This window comes from Ascochyta rabiei, chromosome 14 (assembly GCF_004011695.2).
Source record: "Ascochyta rabiei chromosome 14, complete sequence".
In the NCBI taxonomy this organism is placed as follows: Eukaryota; Fungi; Ascomycota; class Dothideomycetes; order Pleosporales; family Didymellaceae; genus Ascochyta; species Ascochyta rabiei.
In genome coordinates this window covers 708,415-728,362 of record NC_082418.1, presented here as the reverse complement: position 1 = coordinate 728,362, position 19,948 = coordinate 708,415, and the positions used below count along the sequence as shown (strand labels likewise).

The following is a 19,948-nucleotide window of genomic DNA, read 5'->3' as shown; positions in this document are numbered from 1 at the left end:
CCATCTCGACCGGTCTCGTACTGTCTTTCATCCTCTCCTTCAACATCTCTACGTAACATGCCCCCAACGCTCGTTAGCCCGACCGACCAATTAATAAGCAGACTCAACGATGCACTATCAACCTTTGATGAATGCTTCGTCAGCCTACTTCCGCCCCAGCAAAGACTGTTCAAATCATGTTCTTCTGTCCTCCGAGAAAACAAAGAAAGCATAGCCAAGCGATCGAGAGCCCAGCGGTCCGTCGTTCTCAGAGCGAAACAACTGCTATAGCTCGCTGTCTGCTAATTTGTTTACTCTACTTTCGAATCTATTGGTTTACTAGATTGCTACTTTTATGCTTGTGAAGTCTACCTTATACTTCCCCTGCACAGGACTGTAACAGCTTGTAGAGTACGTTACTATGAAAAAAAAAATTAAAAACCTGTGTTTCTTGGGGGTGTGTTATATTAAAGAATAACAGTCACGTAGAACAAAACGGAGACATAAGCAGGTCGGAATAGTAGGACTAGGATTACCAACCCACCCAATCCTGGTCCTGGACTAGTGGGGGATTAAACAAGTTAATATTTGTGATCCTTTGCCATGGAAACAAGAAAAGGATCTTGATGAATTCCTTCACCATCCAAATCTCTTTACTAGTTATCTCAGCTCGAACAGAAGCCAACCGATTTGTCCAAGTTTGGACATGAAGGAGCTGGGTTTCACAATAAGCTCAAAGAAGAAAGTGATTGAAATACCACCAAGACCAAGGAAGGGTAGATTGGTCCAGAGAACTCAACGCCTGTTCACGTTTTGTGAGAATCCGCCACCTGGACTGTTGTTGATACTGAGCGTTTGACCACAGGTTTAGGAGCTGTTCACCCAGCAGAGGGTCTCCAACCGTACCAAGCGCCCAAATGGCTCCGGAAAAGCTGAGCCATTTGCCTTGTTCTCGGAGAGGGACTGTGTCAACCACCACCATCTCAGTCAGGCAGATGATGCCGCCACCACCAATACCCTGGATGGAGCGACCAACGAGGATGACCGCGAAGTTTTTGGCGACCTCTGCAATGACCAAACCAGTGAGAAAAACGCCAAGCTGGCATAAGCAGAGTCTTGCGGCCAAAGATGTGCGAAAAGGAGCCCAGGACGGATTGGAAGATGGTTGATGTCAATGGGAATGATGTTCCCGACCAGAAATCTTCGATGGCAAAGCTTCCGAGGGCTTTGGTCATTATCTAACAGGCGTTGAATTCCGCTGTAGTCCTGCAGGCGCCTAGGATATTCACAACGTACTGAAAGTGCTACGGAAAGCGACGTAGCGTCAAGTGCAGCCATGAGAGTGATAATGCACAGACTGCCAAATGCAGCTAAGAAGCACTATCCTGGCTGGAATATGTCCGACAGTTTTGATTTTAACTGTTCCGAAGAAGGGTGGGGTACAACTTGTGTGTTCGAGGTATCGAGCTCAGGCTCGGCCTTGTCTGGCTGAATGGGCAGGATTGATGACATCCCAAGGCTGACTCAAGGTATCATTCAGAGGAGGTGACTTATGTGGTTTTCGATAAAGCTTCTCAGATCTGCTCTGACACAGGCGCTTGTGAGTGTGGGATGCTGAGGGCCTGCCAAGGACATACATCGCTGCTGCATATACAAGACAGCGACAAGCGCGTATCAGAACCAGCGTGCAGAGTTCGGTGAGATGGTAACAATTCGCATGCCAAGTAAAGGCAACTGGAGTAACGTTGGGTAATCCATTGGGTGAAAGTTGCGGTCGAAAGCATGACCGTCGCACTCCAAGCCTTATTACTTCGCGCAGGTTGTGTGATTTGCTCCTGCCTGGCTTGAAAGAAATCAGCTGGATGCAGATTTCGATCGTATGAGTCAGCCTGAGAAACACCCTTCTGTAGTCTCGGCCGCACGGTGTGTGGTTCGTGCGCAAAGCCTGTAAGATTGAGTCGGGCTGCTGTTGTTGCATCGACTCAGCCTCAACATGCTCGATGCTGCGAGCCTTGATTTAACCCGAAACATCAGAGTACCAAAGCACGATAAGCGTAGGATGTGAGGGACAAACTTTTTTGATGGCCAGATGCTTTGCAACAGGCGTTATATTGATGAGACCGAAGACCGCTGCATGATAACCTGTGACGACTCAGGTGGCTGCGAAGGTTCTGAGCTCATTGCTGTCCACACCAAAGCTCTTCCTCATGCACGGTCAGCTAGGCGATCCAAGGATCAAGCATGAGTTGGTGCGCTCTTTTGTTCGATCGCGCAGAGATATTGCCTTTATGGTTTAGACATGCTCTTGATCTGCAGCGCACGCTCGCTTTCCCGTGCCGTATCGGCCTAGCTGAATGAATACGCTAACAGTACGGCTTCTTTGCAGCAGGCCTTTTGCATCCCGTGACCCGAGAGATTCAACCATGCCACGCGTGTATTAGGAACGAGTTGTTTAAACTCCGGGTACTGCCTATCACGCATGTCTTGAATCGAGAATATCTGCTGCCATCCAACCGCCAAGAGGCATGCACGCTACGACGTGAGTCAGCAATGCGAGCGTGGCTCTGGTCTGACCAGCGGCAGCTCTGTCAGGAAGCGATGCTGCTGGGCGGCACGTGCGAGTAAAAGGAGAGGTCAGACTTGAGAAGGTTAATTGTGTAGGTCGTGCGTGGCAGCCAGACGCTGGACCAGCTCAAGATCTCGGTCGTGCTGACCGGCGATGATGTAGAGCCAGCGGGCGTCGGTCTTCTTCCACCAGCGGTTGGGGAGGTAGGCCTCCAGCATGTAGTATTCGTCGCGCTGGTAGGGGAACTCCAGACTCGGGGGCCCGGGCTTGGACAGAAAGACATCGGTGGCGGCGGCTGCGTCTTGGTCGGTCATGTCGACGTGGGTGCGCTGGTTGCCCTTGTTCTTGGCGTGACGGCGTATGGAGCGAACGGTGGTGTCGAGGTGAATTTCCAGGATGCGGGCATGCCACAGCGAGTCGTCGACGGCCCTGCGAGCCATGCGGGCGTTGCGGGCCAGGAGCTCGCTATTCCACTCGGCCGTGTGGCCGCGAGGAAGGGTGGGTATGGGGATGCCGAGGTCGAGGTTGGTCTGCCAGTGGGCAAAGTCGAGCACGAGGCCGAGATTGTTCCAAGTGAGGATGCAGGTGAGGCATGTGCATAGCTGGAGGGCGTCGGGCGGCTGGATGTGCGGGTACGGGCGCCGGTGGATGTTGAGCTGCGTCTGGCGGCTGGGGTCAGTGAGGAGGGGCTGCACTGCGGGCGGCACGTCTCGCAGCAACTTGGGCGTGGGGAAGCACTGGGCGAGAAGCGCATAGCGACTGGCAATGATGGCGCTGCCAAGCACGTGCGAATGCGCCGCAACGAGGGCGTGGAAGCGGCGCGTGGCGAGGCCGAAGCTGAAGACATCGCGTGGCGACAGGTGGACGAGGCTCGCGAGAAGAAGCTCCGTGGGCAGCTTGCTGAGGCTGGTCAGGGTCTCCCTCTTCTTCTCGCGCTCTACTCTGCGCCGTTGCATGCGCTCGGTGCGCTTCGACTTGAGCGCCAACGCGGCCGTCGTGTCCTCGAGCGGCAGCTCGTCCACGTCGCTGTTGATGTCATTGTTGTCACTGTCGCGGACGTGGCGCGGCATATTGTACTTGGTAGATGCTTGCTTGGAGAGCTGCCCTACCGTGTTGTTGGTACCATCTACATGCTGATCGATTGGGTGCCACAGCCGTACCGTTGTACTGTGTAGAGCAGCTTGCGAGAGTGAGTGGCGTCGTTGTCGTTTTTCTTGGACTTTCGATTGGTCCGGCATCCATCACCTCGGCCCCAGTGGAGCCGTGGCGTCATCCTGGTCCAGCATTTCAAAGCACAGCTTTCGCAGCTTGAGTATACGAACCTTGCCCTCCTGTTCCCCCTGCTCCGCCTGCTCGCCATCTAGAACAGTCAGCGCCAGCTAGTCAGAAACAGCCAACATGACGACAGCCAACTTCGTCCACATCGATCCCGCCTCCTACACAGGGAAGCCTTGGTCCAAGGTGGATGGCCCGGGCAACAACTTCGAGCGCAAAAACCACTCTCGACAGGTCCACAACCTTCGCGGCAGAGAGCATGAGTTCACTACCGACAACGCTGGCTTTGCCGTCTACAACTACCCCTCCAAGGAGAAGCTCTTCACAGACGACTCCGCCGTAAGGACGGGCTACTACCAAGAAGTAGAGAGCCTCCTACGTGACAAGCTTCCTGGTATCAAGAAGATCTGCATTTTCGACCACACCATCCGCCGAAGAATAAAGGGCTCTCCTCGCCAGCCCGTGCAGCAGGTCCACGTCGATCAAACACCAGCAGCAGCCGAAGCCCGTGTCCGGCGCCACCTGCCCAAGGACGGGGCAGACAAGCTTGTCCAAGGACGCTATCAGATCATCAATGTATGGAGGCCAATCGAGCACCCAGCATCGGACCATCCGCTTGCTGTCATTGACTGGCGAACGACCTCGCCTTCTGACTTTATCGCAACTGATCTCATGTATCCCCGTCGAGACTCGCAGGACGCCGACGATGATGACCGTGGCAAGGAGGTTTTGCCAGACCCTAGCAAATATGCCTCCATTGAAGGCTACGAGGTCAAGGGCGAAACCATGGGCGTGGCACCCAACGACAACCACCGATACTACTACCAAAAGGATATGACGCCAGAAGAAGTACTACTTCTCAAGTGCTTCGACTCATATGGTGAGGGCATGCCCAACGGAATAAAGGGCCTCGCTGTGAGAACGCCACACACAGCCTTCGAAGACCCCCAGACACCAAAGGACACGCCGGGCAGACAAAGCATCGAAGTGAGATGTCTGGTTTTTTACGGTTAGTGCCTTGTCAGTACAATAGATGTCTGGTTCACCTTCTCTCATACACCTGGAATGACGTGCTTTTCTTGCATGCCTATTCATGGTTGCATTGTAAAAGACGGATTTGAAGCCTACATTTCTGCAACGCTTGGCAGAAGTCTTCACAACGAAACGCGTTCAACTCTTTCAGAAACCTCGGCTCTAGTCATACATGCCCAGATGCATCGAACTGGCCTTCACCCACCCCATCCTGCATGGCGGGTGTGGGCAAGGTGCATTAAGTTTCGGGGATTCGATTTAGAGTTTCGCTTCTGCAAATTCAGACACCTCTCATGTCTGGACTATCAACATCTGGGTGCTTAATCAGCACGTGCCACATCAACATGCGGTACCAAAGTGCAGGCACCAGCACATCCTTGCAGATACGCTTGAATCGCCCGCGATACGAGGAGCCAAATGGTCCATCGTCAGCGCCCCACCTAACAGCTTGCCGCGTTCCCCACACCTTGAAACGTTCCGACTCTCACAATTGTCTCCAGGGTGTCAAACAAGTCCTCTTCTGTTCCTGATACCCATGCCTCTCCACTGAGCAGTTTAACATCCACGACCTGCCCACATTCGCATCCCTTCGTGGTTCTGCTGGCTGAACCATCGCTTCTATGGCTACAGACCAACAGCATGCTTGCGCCACCTAGGTGTAATTCACCAGTACTGGTACTGGACCACCAACTAATATATACAACTAATCCTACCGCGAGCCAGGTGTCTGATGAGCAAGGAAGACAAAGTTTGGTGGATGGAGGTGGAGGGCGGGGGAAGCAGTCCCAAAAAATGGAAGATGGTACCGACAGGTCACCAGGCACAGCACAAGAAGTGCCGCCTACAGTGGCACGCCCAACTTTCTCTGCTCCGCAAGCATCACTTTCACAAACAACCTACACTGTGTCGATTCAGTCCCCACCAGCTGCAACTTTAACGCCCGAAGGAGATGCAAGAGCCGACATTGAAGAGCCGCCCAAACAAGCTCCGAACAACCCAGACCTAGATGAATCGAAGATTGAATCTGCAGTATTACCAGGTGTCAACCAGGATACTTCGAACATGGGAGAACTGCTAAAGCCTGGCCCACCAGCGAATCCAAAAGAGCCATCGGCTGCGCCTGCAGTCACCGTGAATAAGCCGCTTCCAGGACAAAACCAAGCGGACCCGATCATAGGCGAGCTCGCTCCTCTTCCTGTGCCCTCACCTCCTCCACCGCCACCCACGCTCGTCAATAGTCCAGCTTCCCTGCCATCCTTATCAAGTACGCCTACACCGCAGTCCACGAAATCCTCAACCGTGCCACCAGAGTCAAGCAGATCGGCTGAGACCTCGTTAGCTATCACCCCCGGCACGTTCGTCCTGTCGCCGTTAACGTCCTTTGTTACAATCACACGATCAACCCAGGGCAAGGGAGAGGCGTCAATCACAACAGCTCTGACAGGTACATTCCCAACACCCGCTGCCATTACCGGTATCCTTCCTACAAACGGCGCAAACCCGCAAGCCATTGCAGCCGCACAGTCAATTACGAGCATCGTATCGTCGACAACCGTCATAGTTACTGCGAGCCTGACCCCTATCATCCAGCCAAGCGGTCAGCAAGATGGCAGTATACTTCACCCTACTGCAAGAACACTGCTCATTTTGTTCGTGATCCTCGGTAAGTCTCAGACCCAACGTCTCTCACTCACTCACCTTTCTAACGCCTGATAAGGCGCCCTGTCCATACTGGTCGCCATTGTTATCTGTATGATGATCCGATCACACAAGAGACGATCTAGAGCACAAAAGCAGGCCTTTGTCGACCAGAGGCCCTACGACGCTTCAAGCGGACGTGTCGGAGTCAATACCCACATATCCGCGAATCCCAACGACAATCCCTTTCTGACTGCGAGCGAAAAAGCAATCGTTGATCGAGCAGTTTTGCCCGATGGCGCGTCGGACCTGCATAACGCCTCCATTTTCTCGGATGCAATTACCTCGTTCATCAATAAATCGAGAAGATTGACTTACAAAATTTCGCCTTGACCTACGTCCTCGCACAAAGATGTGGGTCAGTCGTTCTTGCTGTGTCTGACTCTAGATAGATATCACAATAGTAAATCAACTGAGTAGTGATCAATCTCGCACCGCACACCTTGACGCGCGTGGATGTAGTGACAGATCGATTCGGGATCAGCGTGCGAGCCATACCCACGGTGGCAATTTTTTTTATCAGCAGCCATTCAATAGATGAGTTGCTTTTCCATTGCACTATCCCGCTTGACTCTTACCCTGTTTGCAATCCAGTACACTCAGATCTTTGCGCTTTTCTTCCGCAAACCACGTTCCCTCGCCTTCGTCGTTGTTCCCAATTTTTCTGTAGCTGGCTTTGGCTGTTTGACGTGTAGCACCTGTGATATAGTCAGCGTCAGGCCAGGCGTTTTGACCGGTGAACACGCTTACTATGTTGGGTATAAACGGCTCCGTCTCACCGTGGAACACCTGTATCTTAGAGATATACATGTTCCCTCCAAGCTGGGGCTTGTGCTGTGCGAGAGAGTAACCATGCGCACGACCATTAGGAGAGCCTACATTGCATCAGTTCTGCTAGCTGTGAGGAAGCCTGGAGATCTTCGCTTACCCAAGAGGACCTTGCCTTTGTCAGAATCAGTGCCGAAGGTCGCGCCAGGCCATGGACCGTACTTCTTGTTCGCATTTTTGAAAGCTCGGCGGATCGCACGTTGCGTTTGCTCGTTGGTGATGGCGACCGTGAAGAAGTATTTCAGCTTGTCTCTGCTGGCGGCCTGTCTGGCCCAGAACAACCAAACTACGTCTGAGTACCTCTGAAGCGCCGGTAGACCATCCTTTCCAACCAATGGCTTACGCTCTTGTGCTGCTTTCTCAGGCGCCAGACGATCGAGTCCAAGTATAGAGCCATTCGACGTGTCGATGCCAAATCTGTAGTACCCTCCAGTAGCATGGTAGGTTGCGCCAGCGTTGTAGGTCTGATCATCGACCGACACATACCTAGGGTCATTTCGTTCCAGCTGGGAGAGAGGTTAGTCTGCGTGTGCGACGTAGATGATCTGAATGCCGGTACTGGGATCGTTGCTCTGCTTATTAGGTAGACCTAGAGTATCGAGCACAGAACCAAGGCCGAATCCCGGCGATCCAGGCTTTTCGTCGAGGAAATTGGCCCTTGTTTCTTCAGGGGACATCTCTTGGTGCCAATACCATCCAGCAAGGTCAACTACTGGTATTAGGTATTATATATACGTTCGACGTATCCAGTACTTACGGAAGTCGTCCCATTGGCTCTCAGCGGAGGAAACAAGAGGGTTCCAAAAATTCCGGCTTCTGCATCAGACGCATGCACAGCTCTCAGCAAGTTGATCCCTTTACATTTGAGGTTCTCCCATGAGTTTTCGTCGAGGAACGTAGTCGGGAAATCATCGCCGTCGTTGTCATTGTTATGATAAATGTAACCTGCACCTGTGGCAGGGAGCGGGGTGCCAGCATTAAGAGCTTGCGGACTGGGAAAGGGGATAAGAATTGTTCAAGAGCGCTACCACGCATCTCAGTACCACAGCAATGATGATCCAGAATAATCTCATGATTGATCCGAAATTTTCATTTGATGTTAAGGTGGAGCAGGTACTACAAAGACGATGTGAGTAAATATAGGAGCTAATTAGGAGCGGTGGCTATGCAGCCAAATGAAAACTTTCGAGTGGAGGAAACGGACAGTGGAAGTCAGGCGAGGTGATTGGAGGCGGGACAGTCAGAGTGAAGGTAAAGCACGTCCGCAGTATCTCTGCCGTCTCATGACTGTACCATTGTTTCCCCAACACCAATGCAGTCGTACAGAGACCCGAATCTGATAGCTGAGGCAGTCGTATGTTTCTCTATTGATTTCCATTGATTGTTGTCTTCGCTGGACAATGCCAGGTACGACCTGGAGCCAATGAGGGGTGTTGTACAATGACTAAATATAGGAAGGTTTGTGCTCGCAGTAAACAGTGCCGTGTCTGCAACGTTGAAGATGCAAAAAGATTTCTTGTAGAGGTTGCCGGCCGCATTCGTTAGCAGACTACTCCTCGAATAGTTTGCTTGCGTCCCGAATGTGTGGCTATGAAACAATTACCTGTTAGACCCATTGGACTGATTTGTTTGCTCCTGATTTATTGACTCCTACATATGTCATTGTTCACTGAACACGGATCTTGATCTCTTACCGCAAACGCCTTGTCACTGAACTAAACACCTGTAGACTTCGCTTGCCATCAACATTTCGAAGCTGACTACTACATAAAGCTAATAGTACTCTCAGCTTAATAATATCCTTGGTGTTCTTTGTCAGAAGATCTATTGATTCGAGTGGAAAGTATGCTGTCATCAGGCTGACTGCATTGAGATTTGGTTTAGATTCGAGAGTTTCGTTGAGAACGATCATGGAGTCGAACACTGTGTAGGGAACACACGCGAAAGCCAATTTCGAGGCGCTGCTGCAATACAACAATCGGCGTGGTGAAGAATATGTGCACGTCGCAGTTGAGTGAGAGACACTGTTATTCAGGCTATCATCCTGTTCCATTTCTGCAGACACATATCGTCGAACTGACACTTCCTTACGCAATCTCCTGAACATCTTCGTACCATTTCCAGAATAACAAGCCCATCGTGAGCACCTCCTGCGCCGACACCATGCTTGCCACCAACATTGACAGAAATTGAAACAGAAAATCGCGAGAACTTCGCCTGCCATGACCGCCCAGCATCCATGGAGCGGACGAGAGCTCGACGCTTGCGGTACAGACTGGGATGTCTAATCTAAATTTTGTTGAAAGGAAACCAAGTTAGGAGCATCATTGGTCTTAGTAGTGTACACCAAGGGACTGCGTCGCAACTCAGTAGCCGTATGGACGACCTCCAGCACGGGCTTCCTTAGCGTCGCGCTTGAGGCGCTCGTAGCGCTGAGCAAGGTCAGGGAAAGCCATCAAAGCCTCTTGCGCCGGCAATGGGATGTCAGCGACCAACTTTTCCCAGCCCATGTTGCGGCGGCAAGTAATGCGAATGAGTTCCTCCATACAGTTGAGAGCAATGTGAATCATCTTGCCAGTCCAAGCGGGATCGAGAGAGCCGTTGGGGTGCTCCAGAGACTGCGTGTGAGGATTGATGAGGACAGGCCAAGCAAAATTCTGACAGTATAAGTTGGCAGGAGGGGAGACCGGTCGAGTACTGCACTCCTTGCCAAGCTTGTAGAAAGTTGCCCATAGCTGATCGAACTGCTTCGCGAAGGGGTTAGCTGGAATGTCATTGAAAGTGCTGCTGTTGTTGCGTTGGCCATGGCGGAAGGCCATCTCCTGGACGGCAAGAGCCTCGGGAACACCGGTCAGAGAAGAGGCATGAGGTCTCTGAAGAGGATGAGGCACAGCGAGTGCACGGAAAGCTGAGCTGATAGAGGTGCGACCGGCAGTGTGGCGGATGCCCTGTTCAGCAAAGCACACCACATCGCCGTTGCGAGTGGGTGCGCTGTTGGCGTCGGGGACAAGGCTCTGGGTCTTTTCGGGCGAGCGGTACGAGACCTATATCATGATTAGCTGTGGGCACAAGAAGGGAGACTCGCAAGGTGAGCCGATGCCTCACGTGCTGCTGTAGCAATCCTGAGCTGCTGTAACTCCGTGTGTACGACCTGGACGGACCTGCATCTTTGTAGCCAACGAGCGACGACGAGCTGCCAATTGAAGGCGCTGAGCCTGACGAGGAGCTCCTCCCGTCGTGTTCAGGACCCGCTGTTGCCACCAAAGCCGCATAGGGATTGACGGTTTGGAAGTGCGTAGCGGTGGTGTTACGATTATAGCTTGCGTAGTTGAGCGAGTACTACAGCGCGAGTATGTCATGAATAAAGTCAAACTCACTTGATAGTGAGACATACCTGGTTGTTCGACATTCTCTATCTCGTTTAGATCAACAGTGTAGGATACAGAGCTCCAGCGCTGAAGCAAAACACAACAAGTAAACTCAGCTGACTTGGTGGTATGGTGACAATTGCGATAAAGTAACAAGATGAATAGATCGAGGAAGGTGAGGTGGCGTTTTGGTCTCGAGGAAGGAAGGCACGAGACGTGACGCCAAGCTAAGCGCATCGACCACAACAACACACGACAGCCACTGAGAGAGACAGCAAGACAGTTTGGTGCTGACCTGCACCAATGAGAGGCTGTTTGCAAGGCTCATTGTGGGGCAGACACATTGCACACTGAGCCAGTCCTATGGGGAAGGTTCCAGAACAGCCAGAAGAGGGAATGGATCAAACGCAGCTCATGCCATCGCAAATCGGCGATACCTGGATGAAACTGAGAGAGATCGAACTTTGCCTAGAGCTTCCATAGGTGAGGAAGCCGCTGTGTGTCGAGCAAAGTGAGCAGGACGAATGATGCATTGAGAAAGATAGGTTGAGGATGGGGCGTGATAAAGAAAGGAGAGTCGAGAGGTTTCGCTGGAAATAGCAAGTAGTGGACAGTGGAACTTAGGAGTGGATATGGAATGAAATGAACACAAGTGCGCAATAAAAAACAGAACTCAAAACGCCCACGTGCTTAGTCTCCATGGCCGCTTGCTAATCAATCACATCGTCAAGTCGTGAGCCATGGATTTCCTTAATTTCACTACCACCGACACGTAGGCAGCTTACCCGTTATCCTCAATCGGTCTTCCTACTACTTGAGCATACTGAAAGCGGTACTGATACCATTGCGCTAGCGAGCAGAATGCGGTAGGTGTGCCTTCTAACCCAACTTGGGTGCTCCACCTCTTCCAGCGGCCTCTCGCGCTTGAATGTACTGATATTTCAGGCGGGCAGCCCTAAGCTCTGCTTCAGCCAACTCGAGCTCAGCCTGCAGCTTCTGTACCTCAAGTGGTTCGTTGGATGTGTTCACGGCATCTGCAATGTCAGAGCGGGAGAACGCTCGTGGAGTGGCTGAGAACGATGAACGAGGACGGGTACGCATGTCACCGAAGTACGCGTTATCAACCTCGTCCTCATCCGAGGCCACTGTCCTGTTAGGACGACGAGCGTAGATATCGGGCGTACTGCGCTCCGTAGATTCGCGGATCTTGCGGCGCTTGTCTGTATTCTTCACCTTGCGGTAGACCGTGCCGTCTTCAGCGCGGCGGAGACGGCCTTCTGTGTAGTGTTAGATCATTAGTCCTCCGCTAACGGTGTTGGGTGCTTACGCTTTCGTGGTAGTTGCAGACGAGTCTCGTAAATTTCATGGTTGCGCTTTCGATCCCGCTTCACACCCTTGGGCAGATCTGGCTCATGTAGCTCTTCCAGGTACGAGTCAATGGAAGAAACGTAGGACTCGCAGTCAGATGGCGGCTTTGGGCGATCGGGATGCTCGTACTCAGCCTTGAGCTCCTTGACGTCACTTAGGCGGCACCATGGATGATTGGCCTCGTGCTTGTCGACCTTGGCCCTTAGGCGTGCTTGAAATTCTTCAAGGTTACCGCCGTTGAGGCGTGTGATAGACTTGAGATCCTTGAGGAATTGGACACCCCAATTGCGCGGGTCATTCTCCGTCTCGTCCTTGATGTGGTCGCGCCGTTCACAGTCCCACGCACGCATGCGGATGTCTACCGGAATGATCTCCAGCGCGGTCTTGACTTTGAAGTCGGCAGCTAGGACAGGGAGAAGGCAGTTCACAAGGTCTTGAGTGTCGGCATTTAGTGTTGCGAAGCGCCCCATATTGGCGGTGTGGTGAGGGCGTTGCAAATCCGGGCAGAGGAGTCTGTCCTGTTTTCAATATTAGCGGTTATTGACACTCACTTGCTTGTAGCGGGAGGAATAAGAAGAATTGGTACTTATCAGGACAGGAAGTGCATTCATCACCACTGCTTCCAATGACAAGCAAGCCTTTTTTCACCAAACCCAACAGAGAAGCCATTTTGAATAATACTGGTGGCACTTACTTTTCGTTATCGGATCAAAAACACTGGTCTTTCTTCACGCAGTCCTAAAGCTGAGCCTGAATGAGGTTGGTGGAAAGAGAGAGCCTAGTCAAAGTGTGTGAGATATATGGAACCCACGCATGGTTAGCTTGAAGACGCTAGTTCGGTGCAGAATCTAATGGGTGCCTGGCGGGCAGGCTGGACAGAGCAAGTGAAGGTCTGCTCCCACGTGTCCAACATGGCTTGCAGCGCAGTGAAAGTAATTCGGAATAATTGCACCTAATGCTTGATTGTAAAGAGAAGAATAACACAGACCCTTCGATATCTCTCGGAATTCTTAGCTGACAACTCATAATTGAACAAAAAGACGAGAACAGGCGATGCCAAAGGGTTTTTATCTCAGGCATAGTGGCGGAAGGAGCGCAAGTGGTACAAAACGTTTGGCAGACAGTTTTGCCTTTACCTATTCGTCTTCAAGTGCAACGTGTGGTAAAGGACCGAGAAACGTGTATATTTTCAAAACTCCTAACATAGGGCACCAGACGTACTCAGCATGCCAAGTGCTACGGACAGGCAAGAGGTTTCACTAGACAATCGTCAACTTTGGAGGCATCGTAGAGGTTCCTCAAACGGATGGTCCAGGAAACTTATCCCAGCCGTAATGCAAATGCTGGTTGATAAGATGGATCTGGGAAGGAAACGACGACGGGGAAGAATGTCGTGGTGCGAGGGGAAATTCACTACCGGCAAGACATGCCTCGATCACCGCCAAAACCTTCCCTTTCTTAGTCTTGCCTTGCTCTCCGAACCACAAACCGCCAACATCTGACGTCAACATCAACATCAACATCAACACCAAATCCACAGCTTCCAGAAGTCAAAAATGGCACAGAAAAGATCACATCCAGAAGTTATGCCAACGATTCCAGAAACCTTCCACTCGGCGAAAATCCACGAACAAACCTCCTCCTTCATCGGCTGTTTCTCGCCCACACTCTCGGCCCCTGTTCTGCAACGGGTACCAGAGTTTCGCACAGCGACACACAGAATTGCAGCATGGCGCAAGCCCTCGCGCCAGAAATCTCTGGATCCAGCCAAACCGCTTTTTGACGCTAGTCACGATGACGACGGCGAGTCGTGGGCAGGCACCCGTCTTGCACGCGTGCTGAATGACACGCAGGTCGTCGGCACCGTTGTAGTAGCACGCTGGTACGGTGGCCAAAACATCGGGCCTGTAAGGTTTACGCACATTGAGAATTGTGCCAAGGAAGCGATCTGGAAGTGGAAGGTTGCGACGGCAGAAGCCGAGAAGGAGGGGGCGGCGAAGAAGCAGAAGATGAATGATGAGGCGAAGAAGAAAGAGTTGATAGAAGAGTTGACACAGAGGGATCATAGTATTTTTGCCCTTAGGAAGTTGCTAGCGGAAAAGAAGGCGCGGCTGAGTGGGGAGGAGACAGTACCAGTCACGCCGCAGAAGGGGATGGAGTATGCCAAGACGGGAGTGGACGTATTGAAGAGGTTGGATAAAGCGAGAGATGCGACGATCGCAGCGATTTTGAAACAAATGGACAAGGCGGATGAGGACTTGAAGTTGCTGGAGGGACTGGATGATGATGCGCTGGGAGATGTTGAAGGAATCATTACGCCAGAGATCCAGCCTGATGAGTTGGATAAAGTCGCAAAGGCGCCGAGTGCAGATGTTCAGGACACCGCTGACAGTACCAAGGAGGACACGAAGGGAGAGGTTGTGTCCCACGATCCAGTCGACACGAATGGTTGAAAGGATACAATGCAATCGTCGCATGGCTAACCGCAAAAGAAGCTGCAAGGATTGGAAAAGATTGAGAAATTCGCTGAAATGTTGACGCAACATTCTCCGCTCGCCGTCAGAGATGTATAACAGAACGCTCATCTTCATTGAGACCAAATCAGGTACGGAGATTTTACGCCTTGTACGAAAAACAACGATCCTCTCGCTCTGGTTACGCAGCATTCCCAACACGAGTCGCTCAACTCTCAATGACTCTCACAAGCGCCTCGCTCGCCCTTTTGACGGCATCGCCCAGATCTACGCCCCTGCCAGGCTGCTCGCCAAACATGGTACTCGTCATGCCCGTAGTGTCTGTAATCATGGAATGCAGCCTGGCGTGGTCAGCTCTTTCCTTTTTTTTTTATCTTTTTTTTTTTAAAGGTCTACCCTCTTTTGTTGCTGGGGGAAGCTCACATCATACAGCGCCCTATGGCGTCGCTCTTCAACTCGTCTCTCTGGCCAGCCGTCATGGTACTCGGTTTGGCCTGGGGTACGGAACCTCTTGTGGCCGGGGTGTCGGGTGCGGGTGCATCGTTCAGGATGCTGTCGAACATGGCGTCTGTGCGAGCGGCAAAGTCGTGCATGAAGTAGACTTTGCCCGAGCGCGCCTGCTGCTGTGCTGGAAAGGCGGGATGCGCCTCGATTGCAGAGAGGAGCGCTTTGTTGGAGGTTTGGATTTGGGGGAGCTGAATGAGGGCGCTGGACATTGTAGCGTTGCTTGGTCTTTGTAAACGCGAAGGCAAGAGCAGAGAATAGGATGCACGGAGATGGTTGAAGCGTGTTACTTGCTGGAAGCTTGCTAGAAGCTTGCTGGAAATTGCTGGAAGCTTGATGGTAGCTTGACGCGTAGACGGCGAGTGGGGGGTTGCACAGCTGCGAATGGCTTATACGCGCTTCCCCGCACTGCAGGAGCCAGAACTTGAACGCGATCAGCAACGAGTACAGGGATCTTGGAGCCGAGGATAGCCCCTGAATGCAGGCGTGCGCAAATAGCTGTCCTGTTTTTGTTTTCCGTGTTTTCAGCTTCCAGAATGTTTTGTCGGGGGTGGCTATGGGAGCTGGACTACTGCATAGAGCGTGTCAGTGCCCATCGAGGTACGGCCAAGTGGGAAGTTGATGTCACGGGTCCAACTGCAGTGGTTGTGCATCGAGTGTGGCTGGGTGCAAGGAAACACGAGCCATGGCCAAAACGACGTGTATGGATGTTGTACATGTGCTGAAGCGTCCAGGTATGGGTGCAATATACAGTTGATTTACAGCTGGCGAATCGCCCTTGCAAGCCCAACGCAGCCCAGTCCAGCCCAGCCCAGCTCATTGCCGCGATGGGCATTGCATCTGCCGTCTTGTGCTTCCCTCATGTGCACAGCAGGACGGCTGAGGCGCAGTCCAGAGGTGGCGTTCTGTGGAGAATTCACCGCTCTTGTCGCTGATGGGTGCTCTCAGGCCCTGCTTGTCCATGTCCACATTGGACGTCGCTCGTTGCCCGCCTCACTCTTCTCCGCGGCCAGTTCAAGACGGGCTCAATGGCTCAAATTCCAGCGTCCCCTCGTCAGCCTCCTCATCAACAGCTTCCTCCCCTTCTTGGTGCGCAGCCTCGACAGGAAGCCGTGTCTCCGCTTGCGGACAATGTGCGATGGGTTGTATGTGTCGCGGGGGCCGCATCGAATCTGCAGGGCTGCAAAGGCCGGGTGTGCCGAGATCTTGGCGACGAGATCAAGGGTCTCGGACGACGAGGTGACGGACGACGGGGCGCTGCCGGGCGCTGCGAGGGTCGCGGGCAGAGACGCGGGGGCGAGCATGGGACGGCGGCTGTTGAGGAGCGACATGTTGCGGGCCCTGTGCGTGCCGGCGTCAGTAGGGAGGGAGAGAAGGAGAGAGAGATGCAGGGGAGGCAGGGGAGGCAGGAGAGGCAGGAGAGGCAGGAGAGGCAGGAGAGGGAGGAGAGGGAGGGTGGTGGTGGACGCCGTACTGTTGCGCCATGCACGGCTGGACGAGAGCTGCCGGACGCGCGACGGCGCGCAGACAGCGGAGGGCGTTCATGTCTTGGATGGGTTGGATGGGTTGGATGGGTTGGATGTCTCCGCTGCACGCTCACTGGGTCCCTCTTGCAGTGACGAAGACGGGTGGTGGCCGCCGCGACAGATGGGATGGAATCGGTTGCGAGTCCGAAAACAGACGTCCGCTCGCTGGGCCGCACTGGCAGAAAATCCACGCTAGTCCGTGCGCACAAAAGTGCATCGCACGCGCACTGGGCTCACCACCACGAGCTGCTCCTGCTCTGCCACCGCCACTGCCGCCACCGCTACCTGCGCTCCTGCTACCACCGCTACCTTCACCGCTACCCTTACTCCTACCACCACCACGGCCATGGTCCCCGACGCGCCCCCGCCCCACCGCCTCATCTCCTCCCAACCCATCACCACCTCGGCCGCTTCCACCCTGCTGCAGACCTACATTGCCAACTCGGAAGCCCACCCGCACCTCCACCCCGACGCCCTCATCACACCGACCGGCGTGACCTTCTCTTCGCACGGCGGCCCCACGGGCGGCGTCGTCATGCACAACCTGCGCCGCGTCGCTGCCGGCCTGCGCGGCGAGTACCTGGAGCCCGAAGCCACGCCCGAACCCGAGGAAGAAGAAGCCAACGGTGCTCGTGCCAAGTACAGCAACAAGGGAAAGGGGAAGAGGACGACATTTGCCAACGCCGACGCCGACGCCGACGCAGACGCCGACGCAGCCGGTGTGCACATCGAGTGGCAGGACAAGGACGTGTACGAGCGCGAGCAAGGCGAGTTGGACATGGGCGATCTGGGCGACAGGACCAATGTCGTGGCCGAGGGGGGCGACGTGCCCGACGTCGAGGTCACGGGCGAGAAGCGCAAGGGTGCGGATGCCAAGCTGGACAAGGACGCCCGCAAAAAGGCCAAGAAGGAGCGGGATGCGCTGAGGAAGAAGGAGAACGAGAAGAAGAGGGCCGAGAAGGCATAGGCATAAACCGAGCACCAGAACACGCTGAGCGGACACGTGCCACGTGCGAGGCGGGAGCCTGTCGATATCGCGCACCATACCGCGCACAATAGAGGGGACCAAGATGGGACACATGGGTTGCGTCTTGGTGTCCTGAAGCTACTCCTGGCATTCGGACACACGCACGCACCACCATGCATGCGTACCTACTAGCATTGGGCTCGCTGGCTATCCGACACCGCCCCGGACGACTTTGGCCGAGTTTCCCACCAACCTGCCCATCCCTGCTCATCCCTGCCCATCCCTGCCCACTACCTCCCTCCGTTTGCGCAGAGGGGGGCCCGGCTCGTTCAACGCGCTTGTCCACTTTACCAATCAAGTCCTACAACTCCCGGTCCGACGCCTTGACCGCCTTGTCCTCGTCCTTTGCCTTGTCCACCAGCTTCTCGTGGCTGCTCCAGTTCATCGCCCGCAGGCGCTCGGTGAGGATCGGGTGCGAGTGGTGGAACGAGGAGTAGAACCAGTCAGCGTCCATGCTGGACAGGTTTTGGATCTGGAGCTTGAGCAGCGAAGCACCGAGCTCCTTGCGGTAGCCAAGATCGACGGCGAACGAGTCTGGGCCATGTCAGTGTATGCGTCAGCGTGCAAACAATGAACAAGTAGATACGTACCCGCTTCGTACTCCATCTTGCGCGTCCAGAAGTTCATGCCCAGCTTGAACAGGGCGTCGGTGGGCGACAAGATTTCGTTGAACAGAATAAATCCAATGATGCTCGGCTGCTCCCGGTGAAAGCCAAAGTCTGCAAACAGCGACCGGTTGTTGATGAAGACGGAGAAGAGGGCAAACGTGTAGAAAAGGTGTCCCTGTGCAATCAGCAGCAGTCGCGAAGTGTGGTTCATCTTCCAGTGACCGAGCTCGTGGCCAAGAACAGCCTCGACCTCCTTGTCCGAGCTCTTCTCCAGCAGCGTGTCGAAGATGACAATCTTCTTCTTGCCAATCCACGGCAGTCCGGTAAAGTAGGCGTTGCTGTGTGCGCTGCGCTTGCTGCCGTCGATGACCTGCAGTTCCGAGAGGGGGAAGTCGAGCTTCGAGGCCAGCGCCTCGACAGAGTCCTTGAGCTTGCCCGGCTTGAGTGGCTCCAGCTTGTTGAACAAGGGCACGATGAGGATGGGGTAGATGGTCATGCCCAGGATCTGTACAGCCAGCATGAACACCCACAGGTAGTAGAAGAAGTTCTGGCCCGTCTTGCGGATGATGGCCAAGAAAGCGCTGCCAATGGGGATGCCAAACCCAAGTCCGAGAGCCTGGCCCTTGATCATGTCCGTGACCCACGTGTTGATGGTCATCTTGTTGAAGCCGTACTTGTCCTCGAGGACAAAGTGGTGGTAGTAGGACAAGGGCAGGCCGATGACGGTTTCCGCCCATGTCATGAGGTAGATGAACAACAGCGAGCGTGGAATCTCGCCCGAGAGGCTGGAGGGCGCATAGCGTGCAACGAGCGTGCCAGCGACGCTCCAGAGTAGGGGATAGACGTTGAAGTAGAGAGTAGCGAGATGCTTGGCCTGGTTGAAGAGAGCGGAGACGAAGCTGAATCTGGCCTTTGCGCGGCCGTATGCCTGTCGTGTGTTAGCTGCCAGGTGCGGACTGTGGTGCGGACTGTTGAGCGCCCCGCCGCTAGCTTCAAGCTCTCGTCGTGCGTCGAATGCCTCGAGGGTGCGTGTTGCGCACCTGGGATTTGTCAAAGGTCTCCTGGTCAATCTCCTTGTCCAGAGCCTTGGGCACGCTCGTGCGCTGCAGGACGCGGTACTGGCGGAGTAGCAGCCAGTTTTCGAGCGCAAACTCGGCGAGCGAGAAACCGACGACGAGCTTCCTCCATGGGAAGAGCGGCCGGTCCAGCCAGAGGGCCAGACGCTGTAAGAATGCCTGGATCATGCTGCAATCGGACGTGGTTTTGGGGGTCGAGGCAGCAGACACGCGAGTTGAGGACACATTCCGGCTCGTAAGCCTGAGCTAGGAGGTACTGCGGAGACAGACGCGCTACCCGTCACCGCGAACGCGTCTGCGCTCCAACACCATCACTCTCGCACGTGCCGACCATCACTCTCGCACGTGCCGCCCATCACTCTCGCACGTGCCGCCCATCACTCTCGCACGTGCCGCCCATCACACCTCACAGCTGCCTCTGAACAGTCAGTGGCGGTAAACGAGATCAGTCCCAGGCCATTACCATGAGCGACCTCAGCCGGTGGAAGGGAGAACAACGCAATCTCGATCAAGCCTTGCTCGTCGCGCAGCTGCATCTGCAGTCCATGTGTGAGGACTGGAAGGGAAGCCGACTTGGTCATATAAACAGCAGAATCCCCCTTTTCCCAAAAAAACACAA

At 54.0% G+C, this 19,948-nt stretch overlaps 12 protein-coding genes across 14 annotated transcripts, besides 10 other annotated features; 4 read left to right on the top strand and 8 right to left on the bottom strand.

Annotated features, from left to right (window-relative positions):
* The first annotated feature begins 265 nt into the window (after nt 1–265).
* Nucleotides 266–357: a dispersed repeat.
* Nucleotides 358–1,447: 1,090 nt separating this feature from the next.
* Nucleotides 1,448–1,957, bottom strand: EKO05_0008177 (uncharacterized protein; the record flags this gene model as incomplete). Its single annotated transcript, XM_059637235.1, has 1 exon — nt 1,448–1,957. One exon carries the CDS (start codon nt 1,955–1,957, stop codon nt 1,448–1,450), a length of 510 nt encoding a protein of 169 aa, XP_059493218.1.
* A 671-nt stretch (nt 1,958–2,628) lies between these two features.
* EKO05_0008176 (uncharacterized protein) lies at nt 2,629–3,783 on the bottom strand (the record flags this gene model as incomplete). The annotated part of the gene is made up of 1 exon (XM_038946462.2): nt 2,629–3,783. One exon carries the CDS (start codon nt 3,781–3,783, stop codon nt 2,629–2,631), a length of 1,155 nt encoding a protein of 384 aa, XP_038796636.2.
* A 160-nt stretch (nt 3,784–3,943) lies between these two features.
* EKO05_0008175 (uncharacterized protein) lies at nt 3,944–4,834 on the top strand (the record flags this gene model as incomplete). The annotated part of the gene is made up of 1 exon (XM_038946461.1): nt 3,944–4,834. One exon carries the CDS (start codon nt 3,944–3,946, stop codon nt 4,832–4,834), a length of 891 nt encoding a protein of 296 aa, XP_038796635.1.
* Nucleotides 4,835–5,644: 810 nt separating this feature from the next.
* Nucleotides 5,645–6,883, top strand: EKO05_0008174 (uncharacterized protein; the record flags this gene model as incomplete). The annotated part of the gene is made up of 2 exons (XM_038941212.1): nt 5,645–6,515; nt 6,570–6,883. 2 exons carry the CDS (start codon nt 5,645–5,647, stop codon nt 6,881–6,883), a joined length of 1,185 nt encoding a protein of 394 aa, XP_038796634.1.
* A 266-nt stretch (nt 6,884–7,149) lies between these two features.
* On the bottom strand, nt 7,150–8,055 carry EKO05_0008173 (uncharacterized protein; the record flags this gene model as incomplete). The annotated part of the gene is made up of 4 exons (XM_059637234.1): nt 7,150–7,248; nt 7,301–7,425; nt 7,479–7,884; nt 7,984–8,055. 4 exons carry the CDS (start codon nt 8,053–8,055, stop codon nt 7,150–7,152), a joined length of 702 nt encoding a protein of 233 aa, XP_059493217.1.
* A 1,689-nt stretch (nt 8,056–9,744) lies between these two features.
* On the bottom strand, nt 9,745–10,787 carry EKO05_0008172 (uncharacterized protein; the record flags this gene model as incomplete). 2 transcript variants are annotated; one of them, XM_038941222.1, is made up of 3 exons in its annotated part: nt 9,745–10,422; nt 10,484–10,717; nt 10,773–10,787. In XM_038941222.1, the coding sequence occupies 3 exons, from the start codon at nt 10,785–10,787 to the stop codon at nt 9,745–9,747; spliced, it is 927 nt and encodes a 308-aa protein (XP_038796632.1). The 2 variants fall into 2 exon arrangements, with proteins under 2 accessions (XP_038796632.1, XP_059493216.1); XM_059637233.1 differs by having other exon boundaries at nt 9,745–10,717.
* Nucleotides 10,788–11,625: 838 nt separating this feature from the next.
* Nucleotides 11,626–12,584, bottom strand: EKO05_0008171 (uncharacterized protein; the record flags this gene model as incomplete). The annotated part of the gene is made up of 2 exons (XM_038941192.1): nt 11,626–12,023; nt 12,074–12,584. The coding sequence occupies 2 exons, from the start codon at nt 12,582–12,584 to the stop codon at nt 11,626–11,628; spliced, it is 909 nt and encodes a 302-aa protein (XP_038796631.1).
* A 1,022-nt stretch (nt 12,585–13,606) lies between these two features.
* Nucleotides 13,607–13,653: a tandem repeat.
* A 17-nt stretch (nt 13,654–13,670) lies between these two features.
* EKO05_0008170 (uncharacterized protein) lies at nt 13,671–14,567 on the top strand (the record flags this gene model as incomplete). The annotated part of the gene is made up of 1 exon (XM_038946460.1): nt 13,671–14,567. One exon carries the CDS (start codon nt 13,671–13,673, stop codon nt 14,565–14,567), a length of 897 nt encoding a protein of 298 aa, XP_038796630.1.
* Nucleotides 14,111–14,161: a tandem repeat.
* A 229-nt stretch (nt 14,568–14,796) lies between the features above and the next one.
* On the bottom strand, nt 14,797–15,304 carry EKO05_0008169 (uncharacterized protein; the record flags this gene model as incomplete). The annotated part of the gene is made up of 2 exons (XM_038941485.1): nt 14,797–14,929; nt 15,012–15,304. 2 exons carry the CDS (start codon nt 15,302–15,304, stop codon nt 14,797–14,799), a joined length of 426 nt encoding a protein of 141 aa, XP_038796629.1.
* Nucleotides 14,951–14,974: a tandem repeat.
* Nucleotides 15,305–15,875: 571 nt separating the features above from the next.
* Nucleotides 15,876–15,911: a tandem repeat.
* A 206-nt stretch (nt 15,912–16,117) lies between these two features.
* EKO05_0008168 (uncharacterized protein) lies at nt 16,118–16,637 on the bottom strand (the record flags this gene model as incomplete). Its single annotated transcript, XM_038946459.2, has 2 exons — nt 16,118–16,433; nt 16,567–16,637. 2 exons carry the CDS (start codon nt 16,635–16,637, stop codon nt 16,118–16,120), a joined length of 387 nt encoding a protein of 128 aa, XP_038796628.2.
* Nucleotides 16,475–16,543: a tandem repeat.
* A 5-nt stretch (nt 16,638–16,642) lies between the features above and the next one.
* Nucleotides 16,643–16,671: a tandem repeat.
* A 293-nt stretch (nt 16,672–16,964) lies between these two features.
* EKO05_0008167 (uncharacterized protein) lies at nt 16,965–17,585 on the top strand (the record flags this gene model as incomplete). Its single annotated transcript, XM_038946458.1, has 1 exon — nt 16,965–17,585. The coding sequence occupies one exon, from the start codon at nt 16,965–16,967 to the stop codon at nt 17,583–17,585; it is 621 nt and encodes a 206-aa protein (XP_038796627.1).
* Nucleotides 17,299–17,332: a tandem repeat.
* Nucleotides 17,524–17,571: a tandem repeat.
* Nucleotides 17,586–17,946: 361 nt separating the features above from the next.
* Nucleotides 17,947–19,497, bottom strand: EKO05_0008166 (Ste24 endopeptidase; the record flags this gene model as incomplete). 2 transcript variants are annotated; one of them, XM_038941341.1, is made up of 3 exons in its annotated part: nt 17,947–18,179; nt 18,236–19,181; nt 19,294–19,497. In XM_038941341.1, the coding sequence occupies 3 exons, from the start codon at nt 19,495–19,497 to the stop codon at nt 17,947–17,949; spliced, it is 1,383 nt and encodes a 460-aa protein (XP_038796626.1). The 2 variants fall into 2 exon arrangements, with proteins under 2 accessions (XP_038796626.1, XP_059493215.1); XM_059637232.1 differs by having other exon boundaries at nt 17,947–19,181.
* Nucleotides 19,082–19,118: a tandem repeat.
* Nucleotides 19,498–19,948: the final 451 nt, after the last annotated feature.